This window comes from Ambystoma mexicanum, chromosome 9 (assembly GCF_040938575.1).
Source record: "Ambystoma mexicanum isolate Mex_15411 chromosome 9, UKY_AmexF1_1, whole genome shotgun sequence".
Lineage (NCBI taxonomy): Eukaryota > Metazoa > Chordata > Amphibia > Caudata > Ambystomatidae > Ambystoma > Ambystoma mexicanum.
Genome location: NC_090931.1, coordinates 864,550,639 through 864,569,442, shown reverse-complemented (window position 1 = coordinate 864,569,442; position 18,804 = coordinate 864,550,639). Strand labels below are relative to the sequence as shown.

Genomic DNA, 18,804 nt, shown 5'->3' with positions numbered 1-18,804 from the left:
CAATCGCGCAGCAATGGTACCCAATGTCAAGCATATGCCACTGACTGAGATAAAGGCGATAGACAACGTGTTCCAATGCAGCAGTAACTCGCAGTGGCCAATTAGACACCGGCATGGCCTGAGGTCCTTGGAGAAGGCTTAACACATGAGTTCAGCAGTGGCACCTCGCTTGCAGCCACTGAATGATCTCCCTGAAGAGGCCCACAGTCTGCTCCATGGCCACAGGGCACACTCGACTCCCTGCCCCGTCTACAAGAAGATGCAGGGAAAGGGATGGACAAGAGAAGGCAGCCGGCTAGAATATCCAACTGCTTCCTTTGCTTCTTCCAAGAGAATCTGTGCAGCACTAGTAACACTAGGACTGGGGGAATTGGGCCATTCGGCGTGCCCAGGCTTGGAGACATGCATCTTTCTTTTACTTGGCTTGTAGTGTGCTTTCAAGAGGTTCAGAGCTAAATCTGTGTATTCCTAACATGAGAACCTCATACACGTCAGTGCAGGGAATATTGATTGCATGAGTTGAACTATACTTACATGTTATTACCAATGTGTGCATGTTGCTGCCTAATTTTCATAATGTGTTCACTATATCAGGCATCTCTGCATCGCTGCCGGTGGAGAAGGCAACGTAAAACATATTGTCTACCATGCTCAAAGTTTGGATCGGATTCAAGCGGGTCCAAGATCACTTTCCACATGAGAGGGCCAGCTGGCCAAGAAGCAAGACCCTTTAGATCGCAGCAAGGCTAGAGTTACTTGCAGACCAATGTTTTTAAGTATATGAAGCAGGGAACATGACAAAACTGCAGTAAACCTAATTATCACTTAAGTGAATGTGGACATGTAAATGTGACTATGATTCTAAGATCACAATATAGATTTTGCTGTCTTTCAAACACAATTCAGAGGTACAGTACTTCATACAACCAACCATTTGGCAATTAAATCAAATGTCAATGTCATCTTTTTATATAATGGTCGTTATCTGTGGTTAGTCCGTTTAAGGGCTCACAACGTTTGCTGATTTGTGAAATGATGCTCAAGCAGATTACACAATATGGCCAAAGGGGGAAGGTCTCTGTTGCGCACAGCCAACAACAGAATCACTACACAACATAGGTGAGGGGTACATAGAAACTATGTGGTTTAATTTTAAATCCTATGCATTATCGGTGGCAAACAAAGGTCTTTTAAAGCTGCTCTGATGAGGTCACAGGTTGAGGTAAAGTCTGGCCCGCTGGTTCTGTAGTCTTTGTAATCTACACAATGAGTGTTTTAGGACTCCGACGTAGACCTCATTACAATATTCTAGGCATGCCATAACCAAGGGTATGGACAATTCCATGTACTCATTAGTTTGCAGCAATGGAAGGATCCTTCGGCGGATAGGAAGTTGTAAGTAAGGGCCCCTGAACACAAAGTTCATCTGCTATGGGGGCGGAGCAGCAGGTGCATGTGAAAACTTATTTCTGATGGGACATAGGGTGAACCTAGGGTTGTTACTGTTGCAAAGAGAGGCTTCTTGGCTCCAGTGTAACCAGAATGAGGATCTCTGTTTTAGAAAAAGAGGAGCTCCTTTCAGACAAAGAAAGCTGCCCTATGTCTACTGCTAGACGTGGTCTTAGGAGCTAGAAATGATTGTTTGCTACTCAGTGTCACCTTCCAGACAAATGTGTATTCGGGTCTCATCGGCATACACTGAAAAATGAATCCGCTGTTGCTTGGGAATCTGTGCAAATAGGAACTCATAAATAGCAAACAGGAGCGACAATGGTGGCACGTCACACACAATTTCACATGTCTCAGATTCTATTGAGGGCATTTCAATATGTTGGTTAAGGTTGTAGAGGAAAGATTGCATATAGTCCAGAGCCCGACCAGATACTCCCATCCATTCTTCCAGCCTTGTTTGCAAGATTTTGTGGTCTGCCATGAAATGAGCAGTAGGAAGATGCAAGTGGACCAAAACCAAGTGAGGACCTTTGTCTCAGGCGGTAAGAAGATTATTTCTGATATCGGCTAATGTTGCTTCAGCTCATCCCATGGGCCTAACACCAGACTCTGTGACTTACCGCAGGCTGCAAAAGAAGCAGTGAGATTAGATCGCATGCATGTGGTCTCTGCTCTTGCAGGCAACATTCCACTGACTTCTTGATGTATACACCATGGAAGGGAAAGATTTACAGCAGTGAAAATGTAGCTTCCACAAGATGATCGCGGAACATCAATGCCTTCAAAGTGAGGGCCTGAATTTGTAGCATCGGATCTCCTTTCCAAGTTTCTTCTCCTATGCGAATGCCAATAAAGTTGAGACCCAATACGTCAAAGATGTTCTTCCACTTTCGGAGCCCCTATAAGTAGGTACTGCCAGTGCCATCACAGAACTACGCCTACCTGTAGGAAATGTTGGCATCCAAGGTATTTTGCTTTGCCTCCGAGATCTGGGCTTCACTAACGTCGACTCCAACCACTTTTTGGAAGTAGGGTGCCAGTCCCGGGGTGCTCTGCCCTGACCCACATCCGACGTCTGCTACCAGAGCGAAGGGCGCCTCTTTCTAGAAGAATCAAAGGAGAAGTGTGTCAAAGATTTGATTTACAACAAATAGAAAAAGCCACCACGTTGGCTGTGATGCAGTAAATTAAAACATGTATCTAATAGTGACCAAACTCTTCTTTAGCACAGAGTGAATGATTTGGTTTGCAGAGGCAGACGAGTTTATTTGGAAATGTTGACATTTCCTGACAGAGTTGATTCTGGGAGGCCAATAGTGCTGTGCAGAGGGAGATCTGTGCCATGTCTACAATGACATCTCTCGTTGGCATTTCAGATATAGGCCTAACATGTGACTGATGTTGTCCCCCTTATACTGGAAGCAGCCTTTTAATAAACGGAGCTACCTGGATATCAAGAGAAAGCCACCAATGCTGTTTGTGTGTGTAGTTCCTCAGTGATAGTTGTCTAAGATAACACAGGCAGCAATACTGATACTGCAGATGAAATCCAGCACAGCTCACAGTTCAGCACCATATCCCTGCATTGGCAAGCACGGGTGTGAGGTAAGACGGTAAACTCCTTCTTTAGGGCACTCCAGGTAGGATTCTTAAATGCCTAATGGATGGCAATTTTCAGATAACTCCCAGAATCTCTTTCAACATTCACCCATTATACTCTAAATGTACAACATAGGTAAACTGATTAATGCACCTGCTGTCCAAATCTGAGAGAAAGCTACAGGCCACATTTCAATCCTACTCATGACTCTCACCCTGTTAACTGAACAGGGGCGATACAATGAGTGCCAGTGTGTTGAATAATGCCAATATCTACAATTCCAGCATTATGAAACTGTAAGACTGACTGTGGCAGCGGGTGGTTTTTTGATATGCAGTGATTATGTCGAATAGAAAACAACGAAGGAAATTTTAACGAATGGAAAAACAACGAAAACGAAAAAACGAATTTTGGAATGGGGTTGGGAATGTGAATAATGGTTTTGGAGGTGGGGGAAATGTATTACTAAAACACCCCCCCCCCAAAAACAATGAAAAAGAAATTCGTTATTTTGGTTTTAGTTGTTTTTTCTTCATTAAAAAAAATGTTATTATTTGTTTTTTCATTCGAAGAAATCACATGTAACCGTTTTTTTTAATGAAAACGAAACTTGATATGCAATGTCCTTGTTATATTATGAATGGCTTTAGGCATAATGTCTATACGATATATTAGAATGCACTACTGACTACATAGGTTGGTATACACTGGATGAATTTAACCCTGCACTCTATGTAATTCAAAATGTAATACATGCTTCTCAAAACACAGTATGTACAGCTCAGCAGACAATGTATTTTGGTGAAGAACTTCTCAATATAAAGTATATACATCACAGTATGCAATCTATGCATTTAATTTTACAGTGTATGTTTTTCAATTCAAATTCAGTGCATTTGGTAAGTCATGACCGGCTTAACTCGGCGCGCTGCCGTTGACATCCTCCATAAAGCTATGGCCACTCATAATGCCATTTGTATGTCACTGTGAATCCCTTCTCTTATAATATGCATGTGCTCATGGGCTTTGCAACGGGAACGCGCTGAGATAAGCCGGTCATGACTTCAACCATGCACACAGTATATTTGAACAAACTACCAGGCCACTAGACATGGCCTGCGGCCGCGCCCACTGTATAATTTACAAATCACCAGGCCACTAGCCATTGATACGGCTTTTCGCCGTGCCCACTGTATATTTTACTACACTATCAAGCCACTACCCATGGCCTTCGGACATGTCCACTGTATATTTTACAACAGTACCAGGCCACTGTATAGTTTACAACATTACCAAGCCACTAGCCAAGCCCACTGTATATTTTAGAACACTGCTGGCCTTCGCCCATGCCCACTCTGTTGTTTAACACTGTACCAGGCCACTAACCATTGGCCATGGCTAATGATTTTTCACCCCATACCCACTATAGCTGTCAAAATAATGTTTTTTTCAAACCTTTTACATTTGTGAAAAGCCTCTATCCTGCAAAGCACCATGAGAGATAGCTCTATTTTTTTGGGAGAAGGGGCACCCACTTCTCCATCAAATATTGAAAAAACTACTGGACAGTACAACATTGTCTGCAGAATTTCAGCCACATTCGTTGTACCTATCAAAAGTTATTAGCAATTCATTTTTTTGACTTCATGTGGTACTCAGTACTCACCTTAACTATAGTGCAGACACTACCACACTATAATATATATGTATTGTATATATCAGAAAATACAGTATGTTCACATCTTGGTATCAAATATTTGAAACTCATATTACAGTGTATATATTTCAATATAAAATGTATATATCTCACTATGCAGTTTCATCTCATTAGCTCAAGTATTTCATTATAGACCATTTCTGAGCCAATCAAAACGCTTGGAATGCAATCTATGACCTCGTGTATACACTTAATTTCCAAACATTCTGATTTGAGTCACAGGCTAAAATCATTCACTTTCTCTTTTATTTGCACAGCCCAATGTACTAAAATATTTACAGACCTCCGCAGGGCTCAGGATCACTTGGGAAAAGGACCCTTTCCCAGTTAGTAGCCTTGGGCTTTGTCAATAACTTGTGGGTGAGCCATAATCCTGTGTTTATGACCCCACCCTCAGTCTGTAAGGCTTAGATACGAAGTGCATGTATCCCAGTATGCAGCATAAATCTGTCAGTATATAACGTACACCTGTCAAAAGACAATACACAAATGCATGCTTTTCACTTTGCCCGTAAATGCCCCAAATACCACAAGGGCGCATCAAAGATTCTCCTGAGGGAAAAAGGGGAGTTTATACCAAGTGAATCCATGGCATCTCTGCTTAGCCCGCCAACATGTCCTTGTGCCCAAGATAGATGTGGTTTGGTGGAGACAAATCGAGACAGGCGGGCTAGATGGAATGTCAATGGGAGGGGGAATGGTCTGCGTCCCATTTCCATTCTGGAGCACTACCTTAAGTCTGTTCCCCTTCTGCGGGCACCATCTCACTATTCTTGCGACTATGAAAGGATACCGTGGCCAAATGCGCTCTGTTGCTCTAAAAAGCAGGCTCCTGTCTTTGTAAATGCCCTTTGGCTAAAAATAGATGTTGTACATTGATATGCCTGGATAAACACGTCTGTGAACGGCGCGAGTGCGTGCGCCTGAAGTTCTAATTCTATGACAAGACAGGAGGCTCGCATTATGCTTACCTTTCTTTATTTGCTGCCACACCAGCACTTTAAAACTTTAACTTTTAATACTTGCACAGTTATGCTTTTACAAAACCACAGCTATGGAAAACGAAAATGGGCCAGTTTAAATGTTTAGTCTCTACTTTCATGTCCACTGCAATCACCAGGGAACTACTAGTCCCATGAGACTAAGGTCTCTGGTAGTCCAAGCCTCTATCCTCTGCACCTATCAGAGGGCAGCCTCCTGTATAAGAACCCCTCTGCCCAGGTCCTTTCCTCTTTCTTTTTGCTGCCTGAGATAAATGACATCATTTTCTACCATTGGTTATAGAATTGAATTTAGTCACGTATAGATTTGTATGATAGTTGGAATTCATGTGAAGTAGTAGAGCATTCAACATTTGCATTCTCGCACGCTTGCTAACAGTTTTCATTTCTCCTCAAGTGTACCTTGGCGCAAAGTGTGGGCGTTGCGCAGTGTGTTATTTTCAGCGCGTCACAAATGTGTTTTGATATGGAGAGCTAGCGGGGGCCGGAGACGCGAGCAACTCCGCCCGCTTCTGGCCACCGAGCCCCGCTCTCTCTGGATTCATTACGACACCGGCGAACACGGCGACCGTTAGGACCCAGGGGAGCAGGTACCGTCCAAGTTTCCCAGCTTCCCCTGGGAGTCCAGCTTCCGCTCGTTTTGTGCATACAGCCGCAAACGAGTGAAGTGGACTACTCAGAGCTCCAGATTCGTAAAAAAAAAAAAAACGTTATAATTCGCAATAAGCGGATTACATACACACTGCTACAAAATACAGCACGTGTGTAAGAACCATAAGAGCCTTCATCTGCTGACTTCCCCGCAGTTGGCCCTGTCAACACAAAGAATATGGCTCAATTTGGCACCCCCACTAACACTCCATCCACTTCCCCAGAGTGGAGTCAAGAAGAGTGGGAAGAAGATCCTTCCCATCAGGAATATGACTTGTCACAGAGTTTTAAAAAGGTACTGGGAGACTTGAAGCAGACTGTCTCACAGGCGGTGCAGCCTATCACAAAAAGACTGGAGACTCTGGAAATGATAATGGCTGAACAGCAGAAACAAATCAGAGCCAAGAAAAGACGAGCTAGTAGCCCTGAGGAAGGAACGTCAGCAGGACACCCCCAAAAAGGGGTTGAGAAAAAGGGGTGTAAGGTAGCCCGGAAGAGCAAGGACTCTTTGACCCCCCCCTGGGCAACTCTGAAAGGGTTAACACTGTTCCCCAAGTGATAGGCGACCCTGTCGCCAGGCTTAAAGAAGCTTTTCTGGCAAAGAAGAGAGATGGCCAGGATAGACCCCCTGCCCCACAGGTGTACAATTTAGGGGAAGACGATGAGGGCTATTCGCCCGATGATGAAGGGGGTGAGGAAGAGGAAGACATCAGTAAAGATATAGAAGACCCCCAGAACATAGACTACATGGCAGACATGTTCGACCCTGAGGCTATCCGGCACCCTAAGTCGTCGGAATGGGTACCCTCCCCTAGAGTGGCACTATACATGGCTCAGCATATTAGAAAGCCACTGGGGAGGGAGGTGAGATCAAGAATGAGATCTGAGTGCCCTAGACCAGAGCTGCCGAATAAACTGGCAGAGACGCCAGACTTAGACCCCAAAATGGTCGCTTTTGTAACCAAGACATCTCAAGACGTCAGAAAAGGAGTAGAACGCGCCTGGAGGGGATATCAGGACAAGCTCCTAGACATTTCGGGTCCATTAGCCAAAATTATGGACCTCGCTGAGAAATCGAAAGATACAGGTACTCCAGTGGACGCGTCCATCCTAGGCAACTGGCGCAACGGGCAGTATGCCTCTTGGGCAACGCCAATTGTGCCCTATCTTCAGAAAGGAGAAGAGGAATCTTATTGAAAATAGACAACAAGTTGAGCGACCTAGCCACCTACAAAGAAGGCGAAGGTGCCAAAGGTCTGTTGTTTGGAGAGGCGTTTGCAAAAGAAATGTCACAATTTGTCTGAACTTTCTCCGCACTAGAGAAGGCCCAGAGTTCCATCAGGAAAATCTTTCTGGGGCAAATTTTTGCCGGAACCGGACGACATAGGGGTCGCTCGTCCGGTCGCTATAACTTTCAGCGAAGGCCCCAGAATCAACACGCCCAGTACTGGGACTCTAGACAGCAATACTCCTTCATCCCAGCTAGATTGAGGTTCCATAGAGGCCGCAGAGGAAGAGGTTCTTACAGGCAACCAGGGGCTGCAGCCGGTGAGTACAGCAAGTTGGAGTGTAGGAGGAAGAACCCTCCACTTCCTGCGCGAATGGCAAGCTTTATCAAGCGATGCATGGGTGCTGCAAGCAGTTGCGGGTCTACTGATAGAGTTTATAGGTACGCCCGTGCAGAGAACAGAACCTAGGCCCATATTTATGGCGCAAGAGGAAGCAGCGCTCCTGCACAGCGAACTCAGCAAATTAGAAAGCAAAAATACAACAGAGCGCAAATTCCAGGGAGGTCCTGTATTCCTCAGCAACATGTTCCTAGTTCACAGAGGGGACAAAATAAGACCAGTAATCAATCTGGAAGACTTAAACGAATGGGTGTTGTACAACCATTTCAAGATGGAGGGGATTCATCTTCTCGGAGACCTTCTGCGTTCCGGAGACTGGCTAGCTCACTTAGACCTCAAGGACGCATACCTGACTATTCCGATAGCGACTGCTTATTGGAAATATCTGCGCTTCCGATGGAAGGAAGAAGTATGGCGATTCACGTGTCTCCCTTTCGGCCTGTCCTCCTTGGGCTTTCACCAAGCTCATGAAACTGGTGGCAGCAGCCATCAGAGAAAGAGGCATTCGTATCATCATCTATCTAGACGACATTCTCGTCTTTGGGCCAGAGAAGTCTACTCTAACAAAGAACGTCCAATGGGTTTTCTCGCTTCTGACCTCACTAGGGTTTCTAGTGAACCTAGACAAATCTCAACTACGTCCGGTTCAGAGGATAGAATTCCTGGGCTTTACAATAGATTCAGTGAAAGCGTCTCTCGAACTCCTGGGACACAAAGTGAGAGCGATCAAGAAAGAGCTCAGGGCAGTTCTAGCGAAAGGGACTATCTCCCTGCGCAAACTGGCCAGACTTTTTTGGCAGCCTCCATTCAGGCGATATTTCCGGGACCTCTTCATTATCGAGCACTTCAACGGCTCAAAATAAATTCAGGCGATATTTCCGGGACCTCTTCATTATCGAGCACTTCAACGGCTCAAAATAAAACATCTACAAGGGGGCCTTCGATACCATCAATTAGTGACTCTAGATCACGAAGCTCTCACAGAGCTCAACTGGTGGCTAGAAAATATGGAAGCCTGGAACGGTCGCGCCATTTTTGGCGATGCCCCAGATCTGGTAGTAGAATCAGACGCGAGCAGGTCAGGCTGGGGAGCCAGATGCGAGCACGTGCAGACAGGAGGGAAATGGTCAGAAGAAGAGTTACACCTCCATATAAACTGTCTCAAGTTATTAGCGGGCTCTTTCGCAGTGCGTGCTTTTATGAAAGACAAGGTAAAATGTTGCGTACTGTTCAAGATGGACAACATCTCCGCAGTACGATATATAAACAAATTAAGAGGAACGAAATCCAAAATGCTAGCCGAGTTAGCAAAGAATTTCTGGCATTACTGTCTCCAAAACAGAATATCCGTATCTGCAGAATATTTACCAGGGAAGCAGAATGAAGTAGCAGACTGGAATTCACGTTATCTTGTGGACTCCAGCGATTGGAAACTCCATCCCCAAGTCTTCCAGCGATAACAGGATCTATGGGGGCCCCTGAACCTAGCTCTGTTTGCGTCCCGACTGAATGCCCAGACTTCAGAGTACTTCAGCTGGAGGATAGACCCGGATGCAGCGGGCACAGATGCCTTCCTGCAACCATGGACAGGAGCAGTACATTATGCCTTCCCGCCATTCATTATGATCACGAGAGCACTAGCGAAGGTTCGCAGAGACCAAGCAGAGATTGTGATTGTGCTACCCCTGTGGAAGGCACAGCCTTGGTTTCCAGTAGCGATGGAACTTTCGACGGATTTTCCGAGGATAGTGCCTCATCTCCCAGACCTTCTTCTCGACCCGTCCGGTCAACCTCACCCGCTGGTAACAGCGGACACGTTACACTTGATAGCATGCAGGGTTTCAGGAAAAGATGGGACTTGCCAGGAATTTCACAACTCGGAGACTCCTGGGTGCCTTCCACCCTTCGGAGCTATAGTGCGGCATGGAACGGGTGGTCCAGATGGTGTTCGGAGCACGGGTTGGATCCCGTTTCAGCCCCTTTAGTAGAAGTCCTCAACTTCTTAGCTTTCAAGTTTCAAGAAGGCGGCGCCTTCAGAACGGTGGGAGTTTATAAGTCAGCCATTTCTGCGGGTCATGAGGAAATAGAAGGGAGCGCCGTAGGCGAACACCCAGCAGTCTTGCGACTACTCAAGGGGATGAAGCTCAAAAGACCACCTATGCCCAAATACAAAGTGTTGTGGGATGTCAGAGACTTTTTCGCCTCTTTCTCTGATGGCCTGATAACGAGAACTTGTCCCGATCACAGTTATCAGGAAAACTAGCCATGCTACTTTGCCTTACGGCCTGTAGGAGAGTGTCTGATGTCAAAGCTCTTGAGATTGATAGGAAAATATTCTATCCAGATGGCATATCATTCACCATTACTAAAAGGACAAAGACAGATTCTAGAGTAATTGACTACCCATACTTCACAAGTAATACAAATCTTTGCGTAGCGCAATGTATCAAGGATTACGAGAAAGCAACAGCGCACCTTAGGCCGCAGGGTGAGTCCCAGCTACTCATTGCGTGCAGGAAGCCCTATCATGCAGTAGCGTCAGCAACCATTGCTAGATGGGTGAGAGAAATAATGCATTGGGCAGGGATTGACTTGTCTCTTTTTGGCATGCATGCGGCCAGGAGGGCGATGGCTTCAAAGGCTTTTACTACAGGGGTGTCTCTACAAGACATTATGAAGTCAGCAGATTGGTCCTCTGAGTCAACCTTCAAGACATTCTATTTTGAGCCTGTATCCGAAATTCCAAGTATGGTGGTGGATAACGTTGAACAAGCATAATGCGAACCTTCTGTCTTGTCATAGAATAAAGATTGCCCACAAAGTCTTAATTCTATTAAAGACAAGGAGGCGAGCATTATATCCCACCCAGAATAGCAAGGCATCAATTTGCATTGTCATGTGGTTAACTTTGTAGCACCGTTGCTCATTCCCACCCTCATAATATACTCTCCATTCCTTACAGGAGATGAGCAAAAAACTGCCGGGTGAAGATGTTCTCAGAAATTGATTAATAACAGTTCAAGTTGGTCACGTTTGACCGTAGAGTTTACAGTTCTGAGGATCCTTACCAGTTTATCCCGAAAGGATTGCTTTGTTGGCGAAAGACAATTAAGTTCAAGGGCCAGACATGAAGAAAGAGGAAAGGACCTGGGCAGAGGGGTTCTTATACAGGAAGCTGCCCTCTGATAGGTGCAGAGGATAGAGGCTTGGACTACCAGAGACCTTAGTCTCATGGGACTTGTAGTTCCCTGGTGATTGCAGTGGACATGGAAGTAGAGACTAAACATTTAAACTGGCCCATTTTCGTTTTCCATAACTGTGGTTTTGTAAAAGCATAAATGTGCAAGTATTAAAAGTTAAAGTTTTAAAGTGCTGGTGTGGCAGCAAATAAAGAAAGATAAGCATAATGCTCGCCTCCTTGTCTTTAATAGAATGAAGACTTCCTGAGCTGTTAGCGTGGGCAATCTTTATTGCTCACTTACCGATGTCACTCACAAACTCACAACACAAGCTTTTGTTAAGTGCCTGGGAATTCAAGGATAAAAGCCTATTTGTTTAACTCACTGTGGTATCCAAGTATAGGTCTAACTAATAATCAAGTTAATGGTACCCATTTGAGCAATCTGATGATGAAAAGCTGCATTGGCCTTGTCGGAATGACGAGCCTGTCATCTGTAAATTGCACGTATATATTTGCAGTAAACGCATCATCCCACTGAGCAATATCGTGGCCAGCTTAGCTATGAAACAGAAAGTATCCTTTGCTTAAGAGAGAGGCTCCCTAATGCTTCCCTCGTGTGGTAATGGGCCTATTACTTGCCTTCTTTACTCAAAGTCCATGTTTTCCTCTTCACAGTCCTTGACATCCCTCACTCCCGAGACCCACTGCGATTTTAAACCGCTTGCTAACCAAAAACAGGAATCAGTGCCGGCCTTAGTGGCGGCAGAGCCCCGAGTGGTTTAAGAAAAATGTGGCACCTTCCCCATCCCCTTGCGCCCCTGGTCAGTGCCTGTTTATTTTTTTAACTCCCCGCTCCGGGGCATGGACAGGGAGTTAATCACTGGAATAGGGCGCTAATGAAAACCACCTGGCTCCCGCGTCATAGCGGGGAGGAAATCATCCCAACAGGGTGCTGAGGCTTTCGCCACGGGCCCATTTTATAACAATAGGGTGCCTGCTGCGCCTTCTCCCACTAGGCTAGCTCGGGGGGATCTCTTAAAAGACACCCCGAGCTGGCATGGCATGGGGCTAATGGCACCTTGGGGGGCTAATGGCACCCCGGGCGATCGCACAGCATACTCTTCTCTAAGGCCGGCCCTGACAGAAAGTCTGGTGAGTCTGCGGTGGTTTCATACTCAGGTTCAAGGAGGAGGCATAAAAAGATGGGAAGAGCAAAACATTAAATTAAGGGGGCTTGTGAAGCAGTGGTCTCCCAGGTGAGGAGTCCCCTCCTGATAGACTAAGGACTGTGTGACAAGAAAGACGGACGAGGAGGTAATATATTTATCAGTAATGGTGTCTGGGGAAACATTTTTGAAGGAAATTAATGCTTGTAGCAGCTTGCCAAAACAAATGGTGGAGCCAAAAAGAGTAAGCGAAGTCGCCAGTGCTTGGAGTAACGAGCAATGCAGAGGGGAGCAATAGAAATGAAAAGGGGTGCAATGGAAACCAAAACTCAAGGGTGCTGTTGAGACCATCGAGGCTCTGATCTGCTTATAAAGGTAAGGCAGGAATGTATCTTGTTTGAAGGATCTGGTGGTCCCTGTACGTTGTAGCATTCTTTCCTTTTTAGAACAAGTGGTGACTATTATGGGAGAAAGCGGTACTTTCCTTTTGCCATACAAGAGGACCAGGTACATATCGCTGTCTTATGATTACAACATATCGTTATATTGGTCCCACAAGAGAAGTTCTTTGTTTGTGATCACCTGTGTTTGTGTGTGTGTGTGTGTGAGTAAGAGTTTGTTCCACGTGTTTGTTCAGGTGCGTTTCGAATGATGTTACCTTTCAAGAGCACTTTTCCAAAATTCCCCTCCCCCAATGGAATGCCAACATTTAAGGACACCAATTATTTTGGGGGGAAACTCCACTGTGTAGGGGTTCCATAGTTTGTTTTTGGTCAGTTAAACTGTGAACAGTGCGACTATCAGAGGTTAACCACCAATTTAGAAAGGGCCCAAGTGATTTTGCATTAGGCCATTCCTTTCCCGCTAGCCCCACCCATTTTCCCACCTCCTGCCTTTGGCATTTTTTGGAGCTCACCTTTTCCTTGAGGTAATTGAAGACCATTTGCGGGATATCTGGAGATGGGGCGAACCTGAACTTGCGGTAGAGGGACGCATGCTCCCGGCCCTTGAAGGAGTGGATGCTCGCATTGGAACTCGCCAACACCTGAAAGAGTACAAACAAATTGTCACATTTGTGATTCCTGCATTGTATCGGTGGAAAGAAAATCTATATCAAATTACACAAATACACCTTTGCACAGGAATCTTTGGGGCAGGTTAGTAAACATTATTTCCTGAGAATGTCTAGTTCCCCTATGCGCTAGCATTTAAAATGTAAGTTGTTGGATTCCCTTGAAGTGAGTTGTTTGCATCAAATTGTACATAATTCAGTTCTATTTTTAAAGGAATGTTATTATCTTTTTAGTATGGACTGATTAGTCAGAAGGTATTACATAAAAAATAGATGCGTTAATAATAGTTAATTGGCAACCAAAATAATTTCTGAAACAACTCCCTAGACGTGATTCGCTAAAAAGCTTCCTCAGGGCCTGTCCTTCAGTAACATAAACGAAATTAATCAAAGAAAAAATTTGCATTACAGAGAAGGACACAGCCACAGAGACAGAACAGCAAAACGTGAATTTCATAACCCAATTCTGTTCTAACAATCACACCATTAGGAAAACAATATACAAACATTGGCGCTAACTAAGGTGGGATCCCATAATTAGTCAATACCTGAATACCAGTCCCACATTCATTTTTTTAAAGAAAGCACCGACCATACAGAACAAAGTTAGACCCAGTCACCCAAGAAACAGTCTCATCAATTCTTTTGAATTACCTATTGTTTAGCACTACAGGGTATAGATGCTATTCTAGTACCCGTGCTGAGGTATCAACATTATTAGTTTAGGCAACAAGATTCAAGTTAGCACCCCAATCCGTCCTTCATTATACCAGCATGGCCTTAATCATTATTTTTTTCTTTGCAGGAATAATTCTATTCAAATTTGAGCTCTGTTCGTATTTGTAGAAGTACCCTTTTGTCCAATGCGAACTGGTACGCTATTGGATATACTCTCCAGGTTAAATTTTACAGAGATGTGGGATTTGGTGGGTGTCCGGTTAAAGGTGAGAATACAAAAGGTTCGAATGCAATAGGGCCAAGTTCATTTGCTCGAAAACAAAAGGTTCCATTTTTTTTTTAATTATATATTTTTTGGGGGGTTTTGGTTTTGGTAAAAAAAAGTGGTTTTCACCACAAAAACAGGGGTTGGGGGGGGGCCCCCAAAAAAAAAATAATTATAAAAAAACAAAAAATTCGAACCTTTTGTTTTCGAGCAAATGTACTCGAACCTATTGTATTTCGAACCTTTTGATTCAAACTTTTAACCTATAACCGGATTGGTGGATACTGCAATCATGCTAGAAATATTAGGACTGGCCGAAACGGGTTTGGTGTGATATTGATATTTGTGGGCAGAAAGTAATGTTTACATCTCCTTTTTTATTTAAGAGTGGCAAGGTTTGCAGTTATTTTTGTGTGCTTTCCTACACATTATATTGGAAATTTCCCAGATGCTGTAGATTGGAACAAGGGTTATCACAAAGGAACAGTTGTCTTCTTCCACCTTTTCTACTTATGTAGCATGCAGCTATACTATCCCCATTTCCATACTTATTAAGCAACTATTTATCAATATTAACCAGTATACAAACGCTAACTATAGAATTATACAAAGTATGTATCTCTTGTGGGTAATACATAGCTTTACGAACTATACACCTACAGTATATTTACTATGTGACTGTACTAATACTATAACTATGCTAGCTAAGTAACTATGCTTTAACACTGACTACTGTAATTATACTATCTAATTATACTATGCATCTTTTTGAACTATGTAACAGCACTACTTTACTACTTGTGCAGTCCCAATCAGTTTACATCTATACACACATTGTAGCTATTTAAGATAAATGAATATGAAACTAGATATCCAATGTGCCTATGAACTGCAGAATTCAAGGCAATGCATGCATTCAAATGAGTATTTGTCATAACTGTTAAAACTATAATGGTGCTGTGATTGACAGTTCCTAGCTCAGCAAACCAACAACTAAGGGCAAACAATGAAAACGTAATTCTCATGTATCATAATGTTTGCATTTTTAAGCTTTTGAACTCCATTCTTAGCGTTAGTAGATGTTCCTATTACGCGGTTTCCCAGACAAATGTTCATATTCACATTGCTACCCTGTGTAAGCATGGAGGGCTTGATTCACAGAAGCATTTTAAAATGGCGGAATCCCATCAAAACATTCTGTAAATCAGGTCTGGAGTCGTTTTGGATATAACTATAGTTAATGGTAATGGTAGTTCTCTCACTGGTTTATAGTGAACTACGCCTCCATCATTGACTGATATTTTGCAATTCATCTAATCACTGATTTGTAATCAACTATTCTTCTCGACAGTAGAAGAAGGCCCAGGACAAAGGGCTAGGGTATGCAGTGATAAAATCGCGGCAAAAATATCGGCAGTAAAAAAATTGCGGCAAAAATATCGCCTGTAAAAAAATCGTGGCAAGATTGCCATGGTTTGACCTGTTAAAGGTGTACCCCATTACACCATTTAAGGGGATGGGGTTGCAGGGGTGTCCCCCGCATCCTTTACATGGATTGCAGCATCCAAACCAGAGCATTTTTTGCCACGATAGTTTGTGTTCACAGCCATTTTTGCCACGATTTTAACACATGGAACCAGGGCTAGCTCATCCCATATTTTTTCCATACAGTACTTTTGCGTATCGCGTGCCCTGGGGTCCAGCACCTTGTCCTCCACACTCGCAACAACTCTTAATATAACTCTCACCTCCTACCTGACAGCCACTGGTCAGCGGGGCACCTTCACCCAGATACCTATGCGCTGGCAAGCACACAGAGAGCACGTTCTTGCGATTGTACACATCACAATATCAAAACTCGCAACTCGCCGCTCTCTCTGTACACATATATTCTGTCCACCCGTCTTCTTGCCAAACTCTGTGCCAAGAGGCTGCCCAAAATTGTAGTCCAATCTAAGTGCAGCTTTACATGACCCAGTAGAATCACATTACATTATCACAGATCACTGCTTACCCCTAAATCAGTGACAACATGAAAATAAGTATGTATGTTTTCGTAGGTTTTCTGTTTTCTTTTTTTGTAGTATATTTGTTTCCACTCAACCTTCAAACGAAGCAAAACTACTTGAAAGTTTACGGTGACATGTAATCCTGATATAAAAACGCCTTATTGATTTTCGTATTACGTTCTTAGCAGAATCCTATTAGATTGTACATAAATCCTACTTCACATTCATAAGATTTTATAAGAATTCAATAAGTATTTGGGTGTCACATAAGTTCTTGTGAAATTCTTACTATTGTCCCAAGAATCCCACTCTCAAGTTCTTATGCGAATCTAATGGGGCATTGTTGTATGGTAAGGTACCTCCTCATGGGAACCTTTTAGGCACCCTTTATTCAAGCGTTGCCATCAAATGTTGCACTAAAAGGGCCTGCCAGGGTTTTTCCAAATTAGTTTTATGCGTGTTAATGACTTAATTGTAGTTGTAAACACTCTACTGCTGTAATAAAAATATCAAAACCTGGTCTGTCTTCAGCCACTCGATTTATAAGCACCATGTGCGTCCTTCACTGAAGTCCGGTTGAAAACAAGCATTGGCAAAGCCAACTGTCTTGGCTTGTGTATAAGTATTAGGCATTTGCCAGGCACTGCTATAAGATGTCCAGGTGCTCGCACCATATTGCACCTGCTATCATCAATGGGCAGTTAATAGCACTACACCGGTGCTGGCAAGTGCCTTTCCCATGCCTGCACAAAAGCCCAAACTGTTGGCATTGCCAATGCCTGTTTTGTTGAGCTATTGCACTTGTTACCGTGGGCATCAGAGTGCTGCGGGGTATCCATTGCTGTTATCTGTTGGGTTGCCACGCACCCCTTCTTCTACATTTGTGAATTCTTACAGACGCCATACAGGGCCCTCTACATGACTGATTTCGACACAGCTCTGTTGAATTCTGTCACTTGATGCATGCATTATGTGTGTCTTAAATAGCAGTGCCAGTCAGCATGCATAATATGGTATGCTTTGGTAAATCCTCATGTCAGGACTGGGACGAGGGACAAAGATAATGCCCTGATTATTTAATGGTAATCTACATTAATCTGAGTCCTGCCCTTCCTCGTCACTGTGCCATTCCCCCTCACCACTGCTAGTGTTTGCACTTGTATCTACAGGGGGTGCCTTGCTGGAGAGGCTGGGGTATACTACATACCTCCCAGAATGACTGGCCTCTCTGGGGGCCAATCCAAATAATTTGAAAGTCCTGCTTGGCAGTAAGGGCTCCCAGGAAGCAGGTTGCCTCACATTGCTAGGACTGGGATGAGGAAGGACAGTACTGGGAAATGCAGCAGTGCAACATTAGTGTGACACTGATCTGAGTGACCATCTGCGCGTGACTTGGAGGAAAATCGTGGCCTGAGTAAGTAAGCATGACGTAATTAAGTGGGTACGACGTTCATTTTTCGCCCGTTTGTTTCGCTGCATTTTTTGTTTGCCCCGAAAAAAATATCGAAAAATAAGTGTGAGCTATGGATGAGTAAGGTCATAGAAAGGGTAGGGGGGAGAGGTGGGGAATAGGTAATTAGGGGAGGAGGTTTTGGGGGAAACCCCTCAAATAAAAAATACAGAATTTCGATTAGCTTTTTCCTGCAAAAATGTTCGGCAGAAAATGTGTAACCTGAAGGGTACTGCTTCATATATCAGCTGGCCATACTCATCCTTTCATCCTTCCCAGGTTGATTACATGTGTGCTGTTACAGCCGGTAATAACAACACGTATTAGGCAGTGCTTGCTCCTAGAATTCGAAGTGGAGAGTGCATACGTTTACCCTAATTTACATAGGAAATCAGTGAAGTCTCTCGCTTAAACATTTAAGATTTCAGATTGGACAATATAACCCGTGTAAATGGGCAACAAGACACACATGTGGTTTTGTAAGTGTTAGTAAATGGCCAAGATCAGCATTCCATTCCATTGCTAGTAGGACCACATGTCTCACAAGGCGCATCTTACCTTTGGCACAAAGCTCTCTGGCACTGGGAAGAAGCGTTCCGGGTGAGCCCGGATCTCGGAGCCTAAAGTTTGCATTTTGCCGAGTGATGGTGAGTACGAAGGGATATGACAGGCTCTGTGGAAGACTGTGCCCCACTTGCCACCCTGCAAATATATTTATAGGCAAAGTCAAAGCAAGGCGGGGTGCGGAAAGCGTGGGATTGCCTGGGTGTGGATGCTCCAGGGGCCTCAACATGAAAGCCTTGGTCACCCAGCCAGGAAACTAAAACATTAAAGCAGGAATTTACCGAAGATGACATGACCCTTGCCAATTTAATGGTATTACTTAATAACTGATTTCAGAATGATCTACTCCACTCTGTGGAATGCTCCTCCA

At 44.1% G+C, this 18,804-nt stretch overlaps 1 protein-coding gene across 1 annotated transcript in view; it reads right to left on the bottom strand.

The window, feature by feature from the left end:
- The window catches only part of LOC138488707 (putative methyltransferase DDB_G0268948), a 67,399-nt gene extending 48,891 nt beyond the window's left edge, over positions 1 to 18,508 (bottom strand). The window contains exons 1-3 of the mRNA XM_069615947.1: positions 18,429 to 18,508; positions 13,313 to 13,441; positions 2,395 to 2,555 (exon numbers count right to left, since the gene is read on the bottom strand). Coding sequence (XP_069472048.1) covers positions 2,395 to 2,555; positions 13,313 to 13,441; positions 18,429 to 18,503 — 365 coding nt within the window. The 5' untranslated portion in view covers positions 18,504 to 18,508. The remainder of the gene's footprint in view (positions 1 to 2,394; positions 2,556 to 13,312; positions 13,442 to 18,428) is intronic.
- Positions 18,509 to 18,804: the final 296 nt, after the last annotated feature.